The following is a 20,743-nucleotide window of genomic DNA, read 5'->3' as shown; positions in this document are numbered from 1 at the left end:
AGCTTCCCTTATCTGCTTTACACCCTTACTTCTCCCTTAAATCGCTGTAACATACTGGCCTTGTGAAATTGGGGTGGGAAGTGTAGAAGTTGTTATTTGTGGAATGTAGGCACTCAACATCGAACGAGAAAAATTATAACTGTGTGTTAAAAGGGCCGTTATTGCTGAAATTGTAGCTATATCAGTATCCGTTCATCATTCTGTGATTATCAGCAGGTTCGTCGCCTGACCTCTCAAAAGGTTAAACATTGAAAGTTCAGCTCCTCACTGCTACAAGATGCTGGTTATATTAATCTGCTGAAATATGAGCTGGTTGTTAATATCAGATACATTAACAGACTGTCATGATTTAAAATTTACTGAGTGCTAAATTAGCTTTAAAAGGTTTGAATTGACTTTTGTTTATTCTAGCCTGACAAGTCAAAAATCCCAGCTAATTCGTTTGTCAAAAACCACACCATAATTTGAGAAACAGATTTCAGTGAAAAGTGTTACAATCTCTAAATTGCTGTATTTCCTTTGATTTTGATCTAACATTATGCATTGTTGTAATAATCACGCCTTTGAGGGAAAGCTCACATGTTTTCTTCAGCGAAATTCCACTGTGATGGGCTGGTGATGATATTGTAAATTTATCCTGTTGAAAGTGCTGGGACAGCACTTTCTATTCAGTCAGGATGGTTAGAAGCATGAATAGCTTGAGTACAAGCCAAGCCGCCTCTCGAATACTGTGTGCAGTTTTGATCTCCCCATTTAAGGAAGGATGTAAATGCATTGGAGGTGGTTCAGAGGAGGTTTACTAGATTGATACCTGGAATGAGTGGATTGTCTTGTAAGGATAGGTTGGACAGACTGGGCTTGTTCCACTAGAGTTTAGAAGAATGAGGGGTGACTTGATTGAAGTATATAAGATCCCGAATGGTCCTGACAAGGTGGATGTGGGAAGGATGTTTCCTCTGATGGACGAATCCAGAACTAGGGGGCACTGTTTGAAAATTAGGGGTCGCCCTTTTAGGACTGAGATGAGGAAAACATTTTTGAGGGTTGTACGACTTTGGAACTCTCTGCCTCAGAAGGCGGTGGAAGTGGGGGGCGGTGGGGGAGGATGTCACTGAATATTTTTAAGGCAGAGGTGGTTGGATTCTTGTTAGGTAAGGTATTCAAAGTTATCGGGGGTTGGTGGGAATGTGGAAACCAAAACACAAACGGATCAGATATGATCTTATTGAATGGCAGAGTAGGCTCAAGGATCCGAATGGCCTACTTATGCTCCTATTTGGTATGTTCATGTGTCTTTCATTTTTGTAATGTAGCTGAAATTCACTGTGCATACTGTAAATCTTGGATTATGATGTGCTTTGACTTATGCGTTCTGAGGAAAATTTAGTATTGTGCATTATACTTGCCTCATCCACCCCAAACTGAAGTGCTTGACCACATGCCCAAACTAAACTTAGTGTGGCAGAGAAACTTAAGATGGTTGAGTGCAGTAGGTTGTAAGCACTAGGGACAATCAAGTTCTTGAAGAAAAAAATTGATTAGAGATCATTTTGCATAATAAAAATATTTGAGTGCAGCCAATGAGCCTTATGTCTGTAAAGAGAATTGCTGCATAAATGTCAATGAAGTTGAAGAGAGATTAACTTCAGCTGCATCAAAAAAGCACCCAGGATGACATTGCTGGATCATGCACATGATTTAGTTGATGCTGACTGTCATGTTCTGTTCAATTCTGATGGCATTAAATTTGACGGCTTCCAAACTTCAATTGGGAACACCCCATTGCACTCATATTGAGCAATGAGCTGGAGAACAGTGGGTCCCTGGGAAGCAAAGCTAGGAAATCTGTAAAGGCATGATTTCTCAGGCTGGTCTGAAGTTCTGAACCTACATTGCATGTGGTTTGCAGACTTCAGTTTGGTATCCTTACCTGCTGAGTGTTTACATTTAAAATGTATTAATATTCTCTAAGTACACAGCTGAAAGAAGGCAATGAAAGGACCTGAGTAAAGGATGGCCACTTGTTATGATCTAACTTTGCTTATAGCAAGGTGATGATGCCACCTGCTGTTCAGTTTCTTGATTTTAAATAGTTTAAATTTTTTTTCCACACACACTGAAGGGCTGTTACTTCTAATCAGCGAGGTATGTTTCTGACTGATGTCTCTTGGGCTCCTGACACTTTAGTGCAGGATCAGGTGAACTGTGCAAATAGCTGTTCACACCTTTTCTTTAGGGTTTCTGCTGATAATTCTGCTGATGGGGCATTGGGGGAACCTGGGCAGAAATTCTACCCCATTACTTCTGCTTGTAATGGTTAACGTAGGAAGGCTTTATTTTACATGTAGGCATAGGTATTAGTATTACCCTGTAAAGCCAGTTGTGCTTTGGTAAAAGAAAATCGTCGGATGAAATAATAGGTTGTGCCCTGACCTTTCAAGCTTCCGAGTAAAAATGTTGCATGTATTTTCATCTAAACCAATTAGATGAAAGCAGATGAAGTGCTTGATCTTAATCCTGAGAGTGACTATACAGCTGGTGATGTAGAGATGAGCAGAAACTGAATCAGCAGTGATCTACTGCTCAACCTGTTTCACTGATGTGTTTGGAAGAGACTGAGTGAAAAACTATTGTACGGTTGAAAATGCTAAGAAGTTATATTTTTGACAGAAGTTTGATCCACTTCTCAATTGTCAGTCTTATTTAGTTAGTTCATTGTTGCTCTGTTGAAAGCTTATGGACAGTTCTTTGCAAATGTACTGTAACTAGAGACAGCAATACTAAGTATGGCAATCTCATGACAAGATTTGAAATTCCATTGCAACATTGGTATAGTATACCAAGTATTTTTTCCTGTTTCTAAACCTTAATTTTTTTGAAAACCTGACCATTTTGGTATGAAGCGATGTTTAATCTCTTAATGTAAGGTATACTTCTGACTGGTGTCTCTCGATCTCCTACTTAGGTGCAAGATCAGAGGAACTCCATAAAATGGGGGAGATGGTAGTGTAGTGATAAAGTTAGTGGACTAGTAATCCCGAGGCCCAGGCTAATGCTCTGGGGACACTAGTTCAAATCCCACCACAGTGGCTGGTGGAATTTAAATTCAATTAATAAAATCTGGAATTGAAAGCCAGTCTCATGGTGACCATGATTATTGTAAAAACCCATCTGGTCCATTAATGTCCTTTAGGGAAGGAAACCTGCTATCCTTACCTGGTCTGGACTACGTGCGATTTCCAGACCCACAGCAATGTGGTTGATTCTTAACTGGCCTCTGACATGGCCTAGCAAACCACCCAGTTCATAGGCAATTAGGGATGGACTTGCCAGCGATGCCCACATCCCATGAAAGGATAAAAAAAATTGTTCTTATTAGCTATTGCCTGTTTTATATTACATAATTACCTAATTATGCTGACAGTTTTAGTTTAAACCTGTTTCTGAACCTTGTTTTTAAAGCATTTAGATAAAATAGAACTGACCAATTATGATTCTCAAAGTTATTTTGTTCATGAAGGTCGAAGACTTTGTTGAACCCAATGGGAAAATCTCTCTCCAGCGTGAAGAAACCCCCTCAAATCGGTAGGAACTGCATTTGTATCATTGAATGATTCAAATTGTGCTTGACTGATGTTAGATTTTGAGTGTTACTTGGAAATTAGCCATAGTCCACAAAGGACCATAGCTATGTTTTTCCATTAGAGAGAGACAAATAGTTATATATACCTTGAAGGGCATCATCCTGCAAGTGTGGGGCTAGGTGAGGAGGAAGGCCTGCCTGAACTACCACAGCCAGAACCGGGATTGAAGTCATGCTGTTGGTGTCATTCTGCATCACGCTCTAGCTATCTAGCCAACTGAGCAATCCGGCCCCAGTGTTATCACATTATAATCATTTAAAACCTCCACCTGTCCTGTCCATTTCAGTTTGATTTAGAGAATACATACCAGTTAATATTACATGGCAGTGCTCTTGGAGAATTGAAACCAAATGAAGTATTCAGGTCAGGCAGAGGGTAACTAGACCCAACAACAGGCAGAGGGTAACTAGACCCAACAAAGGGAGGAGACAGCTGCAGTGGGAGAGAGGGGGGTTGAGGTGATAGTGGGGAGGAGAAAAGGTTGAAGGATATTGATGGATGATGGGGAAAGGGAAGTGAATAGTAAATGGGAAGAATGAGATTAGGGCAATGGCGGGGGGGGCGCAGGGAGAGGGGGGGAAGGTGGAATAATAGGAGGCGGACAGGGAAGTGGAGGATGTTTGGGTGATGAGTGGAGGGAGTGTTACCAAGTCGGGACATATTCCTTGCAGTTTCATCTGCAACCCCCAACCCCCCGTCAAACAGCTTTTTTCTTATCACCACTATTTTTCCAACCAATGAACCAAAATGTTCCAATTTAAAATAAAAAACACAATCTTTTTAATTCCCCTGTGAATTTTCTCTTGCGTTGCTCACAGCAGTGTCCAGGGGATTAATCTTGTATTCCTGGTCACTGCAGGACAATCCTTGAGGGTTGTTAACACTATTGGTAAAGAGGGGGTTGGGGAGGGATGGAAATGGGAGAGCTCAGTAGTTTCCCAGAGTCTATTTCAATGTTGTTTGGTGGAATGGGCCCAAGGATGATTTCCTTTCTCATTGCTACCATGTCCTGCTCCATTTTCACCTCTTGGCTGATGAATAACAAGCATATGTAGTAATTGGTATTAAAAGAATTAGCTCTTGAAGTATTAATTATGCTCCATTCTCGTTGTGTAAAACCACCACCGTAAAATAAGTGCTGTAAATTTTATAGAACTGATATCAAAATGCTTTGTGCTACCGTCTTTTGGTCTTGTGCAGTGTGGTTCAAAAATTCATCATTATTACATAGAAGTTTGGAGTGATTTTGAGTGTGATTTGAACTATTATATACAAATGCTGACTGCAGTTTCAACAAAAAGCTGGACAAAACCATTAATAGCTTAAAGGATGTCAACATTTCTGCTGTAATTTTTGTCCATTTTCTGTACAACAAATGTGTTTTTCAGAATTCTCAGCAGCTAATATGTTTTCTTTTGAAATGCAGTGGTGAGTCCACAGTCTTGAGCTTTGTTAGTTGGCTCACATTAAGCGGTAATGAGCAATCCAGCCTGAGGGGACCCTCTGTAGAGAATGAAGAGGCCAAACAAGCAGCTCTGGAATGCATTAAGGTAAATTAGCTTGATGCTACTTCACTGCCTGGAAGGTGGTTAACATTTGGTCGACTTCTGTAGTTTCTAATGAAATTAATGCAACTTAACCATGAATGAAAACTGTGGTAGGGGAATATGATAATGGTGCTTTCATATAATCAGTGCATCTGCTCAGAATTATTGCATTGCATTATTTCAGACTTTTGCCCCTTGCCATTTCTTCTCTTTATCCCATTAATTTTGTTTGCATAAATGTGTTTTTATGATTTCTCAATGATTTTTAATAGGTTTTAATAGCCTGGGAGTAAAAGCATGCCTTTATTCTAAAATATACTCTTATTAGTTAAATACCACTTAGCACTAGTAGAGATCAAGAAGAATTGAAATGGCTCTCATTTCTTCCCAGCGTGTGTCTGTGCTTGCTGAAGGGAAAAGGTGGACACACATTAATGATGGACCTTGAAATTAAGCTGTGTAAATATCAGCATGTGAATTCTTAACATGTCCATCTTGGGAAGATCCACATGCACTCTGGGTAATGGTATCTTCAAATTCTATGAGGCATAGCTCCCAAACGTCATTATTTAAATGCAGCAATGTGTGGTCTTTAATAATAACAGGTTAACAATGCTGCAAATCAGCAACTGCAGCAGTTCTTCATCTTCCAATTATCCATCTCATTCTATTCCTCCACAGAATCGACAGACCCAACTTTCCCCGTGCCCCCCAAAACCATAGGATTTAGAGGAGCCACAACATCATCATCTCACAACCAATCCTTTAGCGTTGTTATATTCTTTTCTATTATTATTCTTTTCACGGGATGTAGGACTTGCTGGCTAGGGGAATTCAGCAATGATAGTGCCATTGAATGTCAAGGCAAGATGGTTAGATTCTCTCTTGTTGGAGATGGTCATTGCCTGGCACTTGTGTGGCACAAATGCTACTTGTCACTGATCAGCCCAAACCTGGATATTGTCCAGGTCTTGCTGCAAATGGGCACGGACTGCTTCAGTATCTGAGGAGTCGTGATTTGTGCTGAACATTGTGCAAACATCCCCACCTGACCTTATGATGGAGGGAAGATCATGATAAAGCGGCTGAACATGGTTGGGCCTAGGACACTACCCTGAGGAACTCGTACAGTGATGTCCTGAGATGATTGACCTCCAACAACCACAACCATCTTCCTTTGTGCTATGTTTGTCTCCAACCAGTGGAGAGCTTTCCCCTGATTCCTATTGACTCCAGTTTTGCTAGGGCTCCTTGATATCAAGGGCAGTCACTCTCACCTCACCTCTGGAGTTCAGCTGTTTTGTCCTAAGTTTGGCCTAACGCTGTTAAGAGGTCAGGAGCTGAATGATCCTGGTGGAGCCCAAACTGAGCGTCAGTGAGCAGGTTATTGCTGAGTAAATGCTACTTTGTTGCACTGTCGGCGACCCCTTCCATCACTTTACTGTTGATCAAGAGTAGACCGATGGGGCGGTAATTGGCTGGGTTGGATTTGTCCTGTTTTTTTGTGGACAGGACATACCTGGGCAATTTTCCGCATTGTTGGTGTTGTACCAGTGTTGTAGCTATACTGGAACAGCTTGGCTAAGTGTGCAGCTAGTTCTGGAGCACAAGTCTTGCTGGGATGTTATCATGTAGGGACATGTTATTAATGAAAAATTAAAGTTTTTATTTTATTTGCTTTTGGAAATCTCATCCCGCCCGTGGATGAGGTTTACAAAAAAATGCAAAGGCGGCTTAGCCTTTTCGCCTGCCCATCAACCGATAGGCTGGACGAGCAGTGAAAACTTTACGTTAATTGATTACTTAATGGCTTTAACAGGCCTTTTAATTGTCGGCGGGCACACTGCCAGCTCCAGTATGTGCCCTGCCCACTGAACTATCGTGCCTCATTTCACACTCGAATGGGCCAGGTGCGCGCCCGCCCACCAAGCGAAAAATATCTGCCCTTGGTGATGGACATTGAAGTCCCCCACCCAGAGTACATTCTGTGTCCATGTCATCCTCAGTGCTTCTTCAAAATGGTGTTCAACACCAGGTGGTAATCAGCAGGAGGTTTCCTTGCCCAGGTTTGACCTGGTGCCATGAGATTTCATGGGGTCCAGAGTCGATGTTGAGAACTCTCAGGGCAACTCCCTCCCGACTGTATACCACTGTGCCGCCACCTCATGTGGGCCTGCTCTGTCGGTGAGACAGGACCTTCCCAGGTGTGGTGATGCCGGTGTTTGGTACATTGATTCCGTGAGTATGAGCAAAGAATATTTATTAGCTGAATTCATGTTTAGTGGCACCTGGTATACTACTCAGGTGAGTAACAACATTATTGCTTGTCCTGCTTGTATTTGGCTCATCTTTCTTTGACTTTTTTGTTTCAGCAATGTGACCCTGAGAAGCTGATTACTGAGAGTAAATTCCTTCAGCTTGAGTCTCTTCAGGAACTGATGAAGGTATTTATGAAGTAAACATTATACAAACTGGAATCACCAGTATCATTGCTTCTTGGGTCTTGAACATGGTGGTTTTGTTTAGCTGCTAATGTGTCCTGGCCTGTTAAAGGGGTTGCTCGAATGATGCAAGTTCAGGGAATTGTAGTTACTTATAGATTGCTAAGTTTTTGTTGGAGTTACAAGAATTTGCTAAATTAAGGAAAGATTTATACTTCATTGTTCCGCCAGTTTAGGATGTATAGTATAACTGTCTCATAATACAAGGGCACACTAATCTATCAAATTGAACATTAATTTCTTTCTTTGTATAAAGCTACAGAATTGGTCATGTTGCATTCATAATGCAAAATTAATCTAACATTGATACTTGTTTGGAAATGTCTAGCTTGTTTAGATTCAGAGAGTTTTCTCGTACCCCTAGCCCATATTAAAACTTGGTTTTCTAACCTGGAATTTCATCAGGCGCTCATTTCCGTGACACCGGACGAGGAGACCTATGATGAAGAAGATGCGGCGTTTTGCTTAGAAATGCTGCTGCGGATAGTGCTGGAAAACAGGTACGTGGGAGGTTGCTGGGTTACTTCAGGTTTGAAGAGCTGTGGTTAATCTCAGAAGCTGAACGCACATCAGATTTATTGTCAATTGTAGCACATAGGCAGAAAAGGTCAGTCCCTCCTTTGGGCTGTTGATGTTTGGCCTGAATTTTATTTGCAAATGGGAAGCTTTTAAAAGGTGTCAAATGATTCAAGGGACTGATATGACAGAAAGCATACTTGAAATAACGTGACATAATCCCACCAACCCTTCCAAACAAGTTCACCATTATCACATAGATTTCATGGCTGAATTGGCCTCCTTGAAGACTCTTGAGCATGAAGATCAACCAGCATGTAGCTTCCTACTTGAGAGCCATCCCTCAAGCTGAATTGATCTTTGCAAGTTCTCCTAACTTAATATTCACCTCAAACTGAAGTGTAGAAAATTCAGATTTCCAGATACACGAAAGATATTTGCAATTCTGAAAATTGAATTTTGTAATTTATTTTGGGTAAGTATTTCATTGAGAGGTGACAAAACATATCATCAGAATCTTTATTAAGCTAATAAGGTGGTTTCTTTTATCAGGAGAATGTTGTTGTTTAAATAAGTTGTTTACCAAATATTCCTGGTCCAATTCTTAAAAACATATTTGAATTTTGAGAAGGCGATGAGCAATCCTCAATTTATTTTGTCCTTTGTAACTCCTTGTTTTGCACTGCAGGGGTGTAATCTGGCCTGACATTTTATGGGCTTTCCCCTGTTGAGTACCTGATTGAAAATGGGATCATGACTTTGCAAATAGCTGGTGGTGCAGTGGATTTCCTCTTTGCACATGGCTTCCTATAACACCATTCTGCTGCTTTTCTATTCTTCAGATAAAGGTTCTTTACCCTTTGAATTGGATCTCTTGGAACCCCAAGTTTGAAGCAAAGTCTCCAGCTTCTGTGCAGGAGCATTAGGCTCATCGTTACAGTAGTATAACATTATATCTAACCTGCATGAATTTTTACATTAACTGTTCCAGCTTCTCAGGAGACTGAATGATAAAGGGATGCCTCTGAAAAATAAGATTACTTTCAAATCCTTTTTCCTAACTGGTAGGTTACACAATAGCTAGGTTCAGCAGCTTCCATTTTTTGGAACCACATGTAGTTTCTGGTTGTCGTGCCATAGTTTATTTCTTTTTCCTTGCTTTTGAGGAATATCCAAGCATGTAGGTAGATGCTCGGAATCGTCCCCTGGATTTGGGGAATCTCAAATGCCTTACACTTATGAGTCTAAGTTACCATCCAATGTTGACAAGCAGCAAACATCTGGGCCTTAGAAAGAATTTGCACCAATCAAGTGAGAACTTGTGTGGAGGGATGCAGTTTATTTCAAAACGGGAGAAATTCACTATTCTTCCACTTTCATTGATTACTTCAGAAACCTTAACAATGAAGGGGTTCTGTGTTTCTCTTTTAACCAATTTTCTTTTCTCTTACCTTTCTAAAGAGATCGTGTTTCCTGTGTCTGGCAGACTGTACGAGACCACCTCTATCATTTGACTGTTCATGCCACAGAACAGTGTTTCCTTGTTGAAAGAGCGGTTGTTGGTCTGCTTCGCCTGGCGATACGGTTACTACGCAGAGAGGAGATCAGTCCACAGGTACACAGCAAAAGCACAACTTTTTTTTAAAAAAAGGCTTTAAGTTTTATTTTTTAACTTCAGCCAATAAACGCAGCTTTGTATTCTTTCGCATTAATTAACCTTGCAACACATGGTGACATTTTAACTCACTCAACCCCCATTCACTTACCGAGTTAAAATTGGGTCAGTAGAGTCAGAGAGTTTTAAATCACTGAAGGAGGCCATTTGGCCCATTGGACTTCTACTGTCTCTCATTCTCTTTTAAACCTATTATGGATGCTGCTTCTGCTGCTATTTTTGTTGAGACATTGTAACCTTCTTCATACAACCAATTTTCCTATTCTTCTAACCCCTTCTTTTGTCATTGTAAAGATCTTGAATTTCTGCCCTTCAGACTAACCCGTTGATGCTGGAAATAGTTTTTCCTGGATTACTTTCTCTAAACCTATAATAATTTTGAGTACTCTATCATATCTCCTCTTAACTTTCTTTATTCTACTGAAGAGAGCCCAGTTTATCTCGCCTTCTCTTACCAGACATGAGAGGTTTTACTTATGATCTTAATCTCTTACACGCTCTTCCCGTGATCTTGACATCCTTCCTAAAGTAAGGTATCCAAATGGCAGCCTAGCCAATAAGTTGAATAGTTTTTGCGTTATCTCTTTGTTAACTCAATTTGATTCTTCCAAATGGGAATTACATTATTGGAACAGCACCAATACAGTGAGCATTAATGTAGAACCAAGCTTTTCAATTATCTTAGATCTCTCCAACTTGACACGTCTTTAATTTTATGCAGAAGGATTGTTTTCTGACCGACATTAAAATATGTTGTGCAGCTGCTTAAGAGTAATCTATTTTAAAAAAAAATACCAAGGGACAACCTGACAGATATTTAGGAAAATTCGAGGGAGTCAATGAGAGAATTTTTTTTACTGACTGTGAAGCATGCATTTTTGTGGAGAATTTTGTGCTTATTGAGGTGTTTGTGCTGCAGACTGGTACTGTACATTTTGAGCACCAGGTATAAAAATCAGATGTGGAATAAAGCACATTTTACTCTACCCTAAGACAATCTCTCAGTCCCAAGCTTGCAAGCATTTTGTCAGTGTTCTCATCCAAACAGCAAGTTAGTGCCCATTTTGATTTTATTGACCTCTCTGTGAGGTAGAGATTATGTAAATTGTTTTGGTAAATACATTACTTTCTTCCAAAAAAAAACCTTTGTGTCTTCACTGCCCAACAAAATCCAGTGATGACTGTGACATCAACTCTTCCTCATTTATTTTTCAGGTGCTTCTCTCCCTGAGAGTTCTCCTCATGATGAAACCAGTTGTCTTGTCAAGAGTGAGCCGACAAATTGCATATGGCCTACATGAGCTGTTGAAGACCAATGCTGCCAATATTCACTCCAGCGATGACTGGTGTACCTTGTTTACTCTCTTAGAATGTATTGGTGCAGGAGTCAAGCCTCCACCTGCTCTGCAGATAACATCTGGAGTCGATAGCCATGATGCAGGTTAGATTTCCAGAATAACTCCGTTACTAAGTAATCCCACGCCTGTAATGAAAAGCAAAGCTTCTACTGTTGTTGAGCAGCTGGTGTTTTTCTCTATTTCAGTTAGTTGTTCAAAAACAACATGGACACTGGTAAAGGTGGGGGGAAGACAACAAACTGAAAACAAGGACATAAGGAGAATGTTGAACACCTGGTGCTTCAACTACTTTTAACTGTAAATAGAGGCTTAAGAATCATTTAGCTTAATATATTTTATAAGACCTCTTTGATCTAGGAAGGACTCCATTAATGCAAGCGAAAGTGAATCTCACTAATTGTTCCAAATGCTGAATTTGACCTGAGCTTTTAAGCACCAACAGTGGCAGATCTAATGCATCGGTAAGTAGGTTATATTAGTAAAACCAAGAAAGATAATTAACCACATCAAAAAGGTAAATGATGTTTCCATTTGAGTGATATGGAGAAGGAAACTGAAGCAGTGTTTTGTGGTAGATAAACATTTATTAATGTCCCTTACATTATCTTAATTTTATCACAGTAATTACATTGCGATTAAATATTATTGGTAATGCAAAATATACTTTTCAATATTGTAAATTAGTGTTCTACCATAAGGGAGAATTTCTGGCATTTTTTAAGTTAATGAAAAATATTTGTTAAATGTTTGCAGTTTAGGTCACTTTGGAAGGATATTTTCCCTATCAGAGGCACAGGTTTTGATTATTTTATGAGAAATCTTCCAGTAGATTTGCTCAAGTCTGACTCCAGTTTTGCCTGTGCTTCTCTCGTGTCCTCAGTCTCCATGTTACTGCACAGGGTGGACAGATCAGCTGATCTGCTTTTGAGTCTCTGCTAGAGTCAAAAGGAATTTCACAAGTGGCCCAGCATGACTGAGTATATTCAATCTTTCTGAATCTTTGGACAGCAACTAACTCCTAGACTGCAGTTCTCCCATTGGCCTGGTCAAGATCTGGCACTCAATCAATGAGCAAATAGCTGCAAGAAGTGGCTAGTTGGAGAACAGTTTTCAAAATCTTTGGATGTAGGGCATCCAAGTTAGGCTGAACTGATTCAGTGTAAAATCCATATTAGGAGGCATGGTTTTCAAATATATCTATGCTATAAGCAATAGTAAAACGATTCATACTAAACTGGACTTGTATGAGATTGCAGCTGGCTGAAGATGAATGATTCTTCCTCCATTGGTGTCACTTCCAGATTTGGGGAATCAACAACATTGAAAATGTGGGTTTACAAATGTTCCTTTGGCTGAAAGTAGCTAGATTTTGTAAAGGACATGTGTGAACCTAGCCCCAGTGTTTACCCTCTAATAATATGGCCCACACAGCCAACAAGGCTGGTATCCAGAATCGGGAGTGATGCACCAAGGTTCCCTTCTAGTTTAGGCATAGTGGAAAATCAGTAATGGAAAAGTGCTGCGAAACTGCCTGATCTGTAGATTTGTACATTGGAGGTGATTTCAGATTCAGGAGCTCTTATTCCAAATTGCAAAGAGTAAATGACAGAAAACCGGTCTGTATTGTCTTTAGTTTCTGCAGCCTGTGTACCTGGAGCCTTGGGTTAAAGTTAATCCTGAAAATGGATTCACTGTAACTTGTCCTTGCGCTAATAGCATTACATTAAGATTTTTAAAACTCAATTCCCCACTGCTGTTCTGGAGAAGTGGGGAAGATTTCCATTGTTTTCTGTTTTTTCTCAGACTGAGCTGAGCTGAACTGAATTCCATGTCATGAGTTCTATGTATACCGCTTCTCCTCTTCCTCAATTTACTGAAGTCGACAGCGTCAACAACAACTTGCATTTATATAGCACCTTTAAAGTAAAAAAAAAACACCATCAGTGCTATCAGACAAAAATTAACTGAGCCAAAGAAGGAGACGTGAGGACAAGTGACGAAACTTGGACAAAGGTTCGGTTTTAAAGAGGGTCTTGAAGAAGGAGTGAGATGTGGAGAAGTTTAGGAACAGAATTCTTGAACAAGCATGGTGTTGATTGTTGGGCGAGGAGGATAGAATATCGTTAACAACGACAGAATCCTGCTTTTGTGAGCCCTAAACTGAAACTGGTGAAAGGTGCAGACTTTTCAAGGCCTTCGTATAGTACTATACCTTTAAATTCAAACTATCTGAACAGAAAGATCCCAAAAATCAGTGGCTGGGATGTTCTTCATATTAGTGAAGTGCAGTAAGGTTCAGTTATCGACAGCTGTAAAGAAGTTTTTTTTTGACACACTTTCCCCTCCCATCAAAAAGGAAATAAATCAATACTTTTGTAAAATTCCAAGACTCACGTGACTTCTGCTGATTGATGCTGTTGTATTTCTTTAAAGGTGCACAGTCTGATAGTGAAATTGCGTCTTACCATCCCAGTGAAGTTAGTTTAGATCGCGGCTACACCTCGGACTCTGAAGTGTACACTGAGCATGGCAAGCAGACTAAGGTACACCGTTCCATCACTGATGTTGACATTGCCAGTAGTGGCTGGCTGGTGGTGAGTCGCACACTAGTGAACCATACACATTTTGACTTTTGTATGTTTCCATGTTCTGAAATAAATTATTAAAATGACTTATTGTAAAAAGTCTGAAAAGCCAATTACTCCACTGTTGTTCATTGGTGTAATGAATTGCATATCGTGATAACAGACATGCTAAGATAATACTGAGTGCCTTGTACATCTTGTCACATGTGGATATTAAATGCATTTGTCCATGAAACTAACTTCCATTGAATCATATAACACAGAAGGACATGCTTGTATCAGGTTTTTGAAAGAACTATCTAATTAGTCTCACTCCCTGCTCTGTCTCCATAGCCCTGTAAATTACACTTTTTTAAGCTATTTCCTTTTGAAAGCTACTATTGAATCTGCTTCCACCACCCTTTTAGGCAGTTCATTACAGATAACTCACTGCGGTTTTGAAAGAAGTCACTTTATCTCTCCTCTGAATCTTTTGCCAGTTACCGAGATCAGTGTTTTCTGGTTACCATGGAAATGGTTTCAACTAAAACAGTTGCAACACTTCTATAGGAAATGCATTTGATTTGTACATCTACAACATTGGGGCATTTTTCTTCTTCCACACACATAATTTGAATGAGATTTAGGTGCCAATTTTCCAGAGTCCATGCCGCAAGGATCTTTTTGGGACTTTTCAATGGTTTTACACTTGGAGCCCTAAGTGTCAAGGCAGTGAGGGCTTTCATTTCATCAGTCTGTGCTGCATTTGAAGCCAGATTCCAGGGGCATCCAAACCATTGCGCAACAGAGTCCTCATATTCTGTGTGAGCATCCTTGAGATTCTCTTTTTGAGGTTTTTTTATTTTTTGTTTAAGAGCATTCTGCCTTTCTGCCACTAAAATTTGCGAAGTTCCAGTAGGACCTGTTGATTTATATCATCAGTTAATAGAAGGCTCCAGGTTGATGCCCATGACCTGTGAAGGTGAGCCTTCTTGAGCTGATGGTCAGGGAAGACCCTGGTCACAGCATGCTTTTCCCTGTTGTCTGTCACACCCACAAACCCAACAGAGAGACAATTCTCTTTGTGCTGGCTTCCAACCACAATAATGATTTGCTACATTTAACAATTTGAAGTCTCTTTTATGGCATATTTAGAGCCAAATAATCAATGGGATATGTTTTATGCTGCCTTTGTCTTAATTTCCACTGCTGTCCACAATATTCTTTCCCACACAGCATGGGAATCTGGGACACTGCCAGACACTGATCTCTTTGACAGTGTGACACAAGTCATTTGGTGTTCATAAGATACCCTGAACTGGACTGCAATTGTTTTTTCTTCCACTTGGCGATAACAGCAAACTTCAGATTAAGTCTGCTAGTTACTGAATAATGAAACATTGTGCTTAAATGAGTATTGCTACCTTGTTTATACAGAACTAAGTAATTTTTAATTCACAGTAACACTGAAAGACTAGTTACTTGAGTGATTGTCAGAACACATTACAGGTAGGTATTCTAGATTTGCCTACTTCTGTATAAATTAATTGCCTGTGAAGTAAGACCATAACATGTAGGAGCAGAAGTAGGCCAGTCGACCCATCTAGTCTGCTCTGCCATTCAATTAGGTCATGGCTGATCTGATAATTCTCAACTCCACTTTCCTGCCTTTTCCCCATAATCCTTGATTCCCTTACTGATTAAAAATCCACCTATCTCAGCCTTGGATATACTTAATGACCCAGCCTCTACAGCCCTCTGCGGTAAAGAATTCCACAGATTCACTGCCCTCCGAGAGAAGAAATTCCTCCTCATCTCTGTCTTAAATGGGCGACCCCTTACTCTGAGACTGTGCCCTCTGGTCCTAGATTCTTCCACAAGGAGAAACAACCTCTCAGCGTCTACCCTGTCAAGCCCCCTAAGAATTTTATATGTTTCAATAAGGTCGCCTCTCATTCTTCTAAACTCCAGTTAGTACAGGCCCAACTTACTCAACCTCTCCTCATAAGAAAATCCCTCCATACCCGGGATCAACCTAGTGAACCTTCTTCGGGCTGCCTCCAATGCCAGTATATCTTTCCTTAGATAAGGGGATGAAAACTGTTCACAGTATTCTAGGTGTGGTCTAACTAGTGCCTTGTGTAGTTTTAGAAAGTCTTCCCTATTTTTGTACTCTTATTTCGTTTAAAATAAAGGCCAACATTCCATTTGCCTTCCCTATTAGTTGCTGAACTTGTATGCTAGCTTTTTATGATTCATGCTGCAGCTTTCTTCAGTCTTTCTCCATTTAAATAGTATTTAGCTCCTCTATTCATCCTGCCAAAATGCATAACCTCATATTTTCCCACATTATATTCCATTTGACAAGTTTTTGCCCCTCATTTAACTTGTCTATATCTCTCTGTAGACTGCTTGTGTCATCCTCACCACTTGCCTTCCCACCTATTTTTGTGTCATCCTTGGCAATAGTACATTCATTTCCCTCATCCAAGTCATTAATATGTATTGTAAATAATTGTGGCCCCAGCACTGATCCCTGTGGCACTTCAAGCTATTTGTCTGAAATTTAACCCAGGTCAAATTATAGATCCTAACTTGGTGTGATAATGCAACCTGCACAACATATCATTCCTGACCTTTCAGTAGAATTACAATGCAAAAATACTTAATTTAACAAAATGTCAGATTTAGTTGTATTTTCATCTTCAAAATTTGTGTTTCTGCTTTTATGACTCCCTATACACTTCACCTGACGAGGAGGAGATCATCTTCCCTTTGTTTTAGTGACATAAATGTATTCTGAGATATTTTTTCACATATTCTGACTGGAATAACCCTTTCTTCAGTCACCTTGTTACAGAGAATAGTGAATGCTGCATTTGGTTATCTATTCTTTATATTTAGTAATGTGCTAATTCATAATTTATTTTATTTTCATTCTGAGCAGATAAAATGTAACATCACCTTTAGTAACTTTGCCTTAAAGGCTGGTGTAAAACTCAATTCTTATGAAGTAAATAATAGGATCTGTTGTAGCACTTCTGAAAAGATTTTAAATTAAAGCAGATTTCCTACTATTTGTCCGTATCCTGACTTGGGCCAAATCCTGCTCATCCATCTGCTCGCTGATCTATGTTGGCTTCCTGTCTAGCAACGCCCAAAATTTAAAATTCTTATGCTGTTTTCAAATCCCTCCATGACCCCACCCCAAAGGCCCTGCAACTCTCTGAGAATGCTGCACTCCACCAATTCCGGCCCCCTGCACATCCCTTATTAGCAGCTTCCCCATTGGTGAGTGTGCTTTCTGCTGCCTAGGCCCTAAACTCTGGAATTCCCTCCCTAATCCCCACTGCTTCTGCAACTTGGAACCTACCTCCTTGAGCAAGCTTTTGGTCACCTGACCTAATATCACCTTATGTAACTTGGTGTCAAATTTCTCGGATAATGCTCTTATGAAGCACCCCGAGACTTTTTACTTTATTAAAAGAGCTATATAAGATATAAGCCGTGGTCTACAATGGTCAATAGCCATATGACAATCAGACAGTGTTTTGCATTGTTCCCTGTATGTGACGATGAAGCAAGAATTGTGCATTTATTTAGCCCAATGTTTGACTTTTTAAAAAAAAATCATATTACTCAGGATGGTGATGTTGTTTGCAGGTGGGGAAAGATGATTTAGATGCCAGCAAACCTTCTGGTCAAGGCACAAAGCAGGGTCCTTCTCCTCTGGTCAATCAGTACAGCCTAACCCTCGGGCAGGATATGGGCTCGCATGATACCAAGTCGCTCATCAAGTGTGTGGAGTCGTTGTCATTTATTGTGAGGGATGCTGCCCATGTGACACCAGAAAACTTTGAACTCTGTGTAAAAACGATTCGTATCTTTGTCGAAGCAAATCTGAATGGTGGTAAGTTTGTAGAAGTTTTTCCTGTTTAATGAAAGAATGTTTCTTATCATTCAACAAATCGTAGCTAACACCAGCTTAAAGTTTTGAAAGTATCAATTACCATATATTGCAATCGTACAAGTGATAGTTTGCATCTCCTTTGTCTCACAATTCAGCCTCAGGCAGTGTTCGCTGGTGCATTAGACACAGTTATTTGGGAACCGGGGTGTAGCTAATTGCATTTTTTAATTATTTAAATAGAAACTCAGTAATCGATGGCTGTTGAGCCTATGATCTCATTGCTCATATTTGCATGGTGTACGTATGTGAAATTTAACCTTTTTGTGCATTTTTTGGTGATATCATCAAACCAAAAGCATAAAGTGCAAGTGTTGATCACTGAGTGTGTTACTTTTTTGGAGATTGGTGGTAAATGATTGTGTACTAAATATGCATGCTTGGAAGTGCATATACCTGTATTGTTTGTGTTTTTTATTTATTTATGGTATGTGGGTGTCGCTGGCTGGTCAGCATTTATTGCCCATCCCTAATTGCCCTTGAGAAGGTGGTGGTGAGCTGCCTTCTTGAACCGTTGCAGTCCCTGTGGTGTAGATACACCCACAGTGCTGTTAGGGAGGCAGTTCCTGGATTTTGATCCAGCGATAGTGAAGGAATGGCAAATGGCTTGCAGGGGAACTTCAGGTGGTGATGTTGCCACCACCTTGCTCTTGTTTGACTTGATGCCATGAGACTTTATGGGAGTCTTTATTACAGAGTCGATGTCGAGGACTTCCAGGGCAACTCCCTCCTGACTGTATATGACTGTGCTGCCACCTCTCCTGGGTCTGTCTTGCAGGTGGGATAGGATATACCCAGGAATGGTGAAGATATTGTCTGGGACATAATCTATAGGGTATGATTCCCATGAGTATTACTATGCCTGGCTGTTGCTTGACTAGCCTTTGAGACAGCTCTCCCAATTTTGTCACAAGCTCCAAGATAGTAGGAAGGAGGACTTTGCCAGGTCGACAGTATTTTCTACTAAAGTGAGTGCATGTGGCTAAAACAATGTCACTGTAACCATATGGTTTGTTAATGATTTCTGTTGGACAGTGCTTGGCTAAGGAAAGTAAATTTCAAGAAACAAATTGCCATGTGACCATTTTGTTTATTGAAATTTCATTGGTGTCCATTGATTTCAAAGTATTTCCTGCTTGTGCAATATAACCATATAACCTATAAAGCTAGTTTACAGAGAGGCATGCTGTTGTATTGTTTGGTGTGAAAATGGCTGCCCAGTTCTTAAGCTGGTGAATATTTATCAGACTTTGTTTTTAGCGCACTCTGTCATCATTGGTTTACATATATCTTTTAGATGTTTGCAGTAAACAACTTTTGCTTGAGCTTATTTGGTAAAAATACATGTTTTTAAAAGTTAATTCCTGTAGATACTTTAGCCTTGCCTGTGAAGCTATGTAATGATGAATAAGTGATGGTATATTTTAGAGCCAAGGGGTCCTGAATGATTCTGGAGGGCAACATTACATGGCTTGGATTTAACACTGTGTGGAATGTAACTAAAAGTGTAATACTCAGAGGTCCTTTGTATCTTTAAACCTACCGTGAGCTTACTTAAACATATTAAGACAGTCTCACAGTTGTAACAACAGAATAAACAGTCTGTAAAACCTCACGTGATCATTCTCCAATTGCTTTTCTATCTAAAGGCTATCTGCTCAATAACAATGAGTTTTTTATTCATTTTTTATTTCTAGATAACATTGTTTCTAAAAGTTGTGGCTTCTCATTGCAGGTTACAAAACACACGAAAGAAAATCTAAAACATATAAGTTCGACAAATCCAACCGACTGAAAAAGAAGCAAAAGGAGAAGGAAAGTTCCATTAAGCGCTCAAAGACTTTTAACCATCGTCCGTCAAGATCACATAGTGATGATGATGAGGATGACAGTGTACCAGCAAGTTACCACACTGTATCATTACAGGTTAGTCAGGATGTAAGTATAGCAGGTCTTTCCCATTCCTGTACTTGGTTCATGGTACCTGTTCTCAGTAAAGCTGTCCTGTCACTTAGTTTATCATCTGATTTCTATTCCATCGTCTCTCCCTAAGCTTTGCTTCATCTCTTGTTCTGAAACCTCTGCCATTTTACCCATTGTTAAGTTGTACAAGTGCGACCCAGTGAAACTGCCTTTCCTGTTCCTTCCATTTCCCTCGATTCCCTTCCCATCCTGGATCAGATTATGCAGGTTATGTCTCCTAGTTGTCTGACTTAGATTCAGAACTTACCATGTGGATAATGGCCCACATAATATTCATGCTACAATTTAATGGTACACCCAATCCTTTGACTGTTTTGGACACCTTATTACTGTAGACTTAATTGATCCCTTTCCTGTTGGCTGGGATTTCAGATTTAAAAACTGCATCTGTTTCAGGTGGCTGGATAAATAATTTCAGATTTTATTTAAGTCAAGAAATATAGAAGCTTTTGATTTTGTTTGATTACCTTCACTGTAAAAGAGCTTCCCTTTGTGGAAAACTGTATACCTAAATTCTCCTACACATGAGGAAATCTTTTTCTCCACGTAAGTATCAATCCAGATTTCTCCTCACAGATAAATCACCTTAATAAAGTTATTGTGAAACTATAGTGGGTTTGCATTTCATTTTGAAGATATTGTGCCTGTTCTAAACTGAACAATAATGTTCTTGCCTGAAGCATGCAGTTTGGATGATTTTGATAACGTTTTGTGTTAGTTGTACTAATTAATTCTTTGGCAATTATTACTCACTGAAGAAGTTTGTTTGGTGAATGATGAGAATTAATGTTATCACTGAATCTACATTTTCACATCCAGTCAGTCTTTTAGTAATTGCGCTTTGTCTAATTAATGGCTGCAAAGGGTTAATGGGCATTGACATGTTTTGGGGTTTCTGGAACAGTCTTCTGAAAACTCCTGTCAATCCCAGCATGCATGGTTTTTAACGCCAAACTTTATGACTTAGGCCAAACTGTCGCAGCACGGC

The 20,743-nt window shown here is 39.8% G+C and overlaps 1 protein-coding gene across 5 annotated transcripts in view; it reads left to right on the top strand.

Annotated features, from left to right (window-relative positions):
- The window catches only part of gbf1 (golgi brefeldin A resistant guanine nucleotide exchange factor 1), a 200,391-nt gene that overhangs the window by 167,804 nt on the left and 11,844 nt on the right, over positions 1-20,743 (top strand). For 3 of the 5 annotated variants that reach the window (XM_078530924.1, XM_078530928.1, XM_078530923.1), the window contains 9 exons: positions 3,521-3,585; positions 5,071-5,194; positions 7,564-7,635; positions 8,098-8,192; positions 9,670-9,823; positions 11,099-11,324; positions 13,675-13,835; positions 17,469-17,715; positions 19,508-19,710. In XM_078530924.1, coding sequence (XP_078387050.1) covers positions 3,521-3,585; positions 5,071-5,194; positions 7,564-7,635; positions 8,098-8,192; positions 9,670-9,823; positions 11,099-11,324; positions 13,675-13,835; positions 17,469-17,715; positions 19,508-19,710 — 1,347 coding nt within the window. The remainder of the gene's footprint in view (positions 1-3,520; positions 3,586-5,070; positions 5,195-7,563; positions 7,636-8,097; positions 8,193-9,669; positions 9,824-11,098; positions 11,325-13,674; positions 13,836-17,468; positions 17,716-19,507; positions 19,711-20,743) is intronic. The other 2 variants (XM_078530927.1, XM_078530925.1) reach the window with 2 other exon arrangements.

Source organism: Cetorhinus maximus, chromosome 27, assembly GCF_964194155.1.
Source record: "Cetorhinus maximus chromosome 27, sCetMax3.hap1.1, whole genome shotgun sequence".
Lineage (NCBI taxonomy): Eukaryota > Metazoa > Chordata > Chondrichthyes > Lamniformes > Cetorhinidae > Cetorhinus > Cetorhinus maximus.
This window is presented reverse-complemented; position numbering and strand designations above follow the sequence as displayed.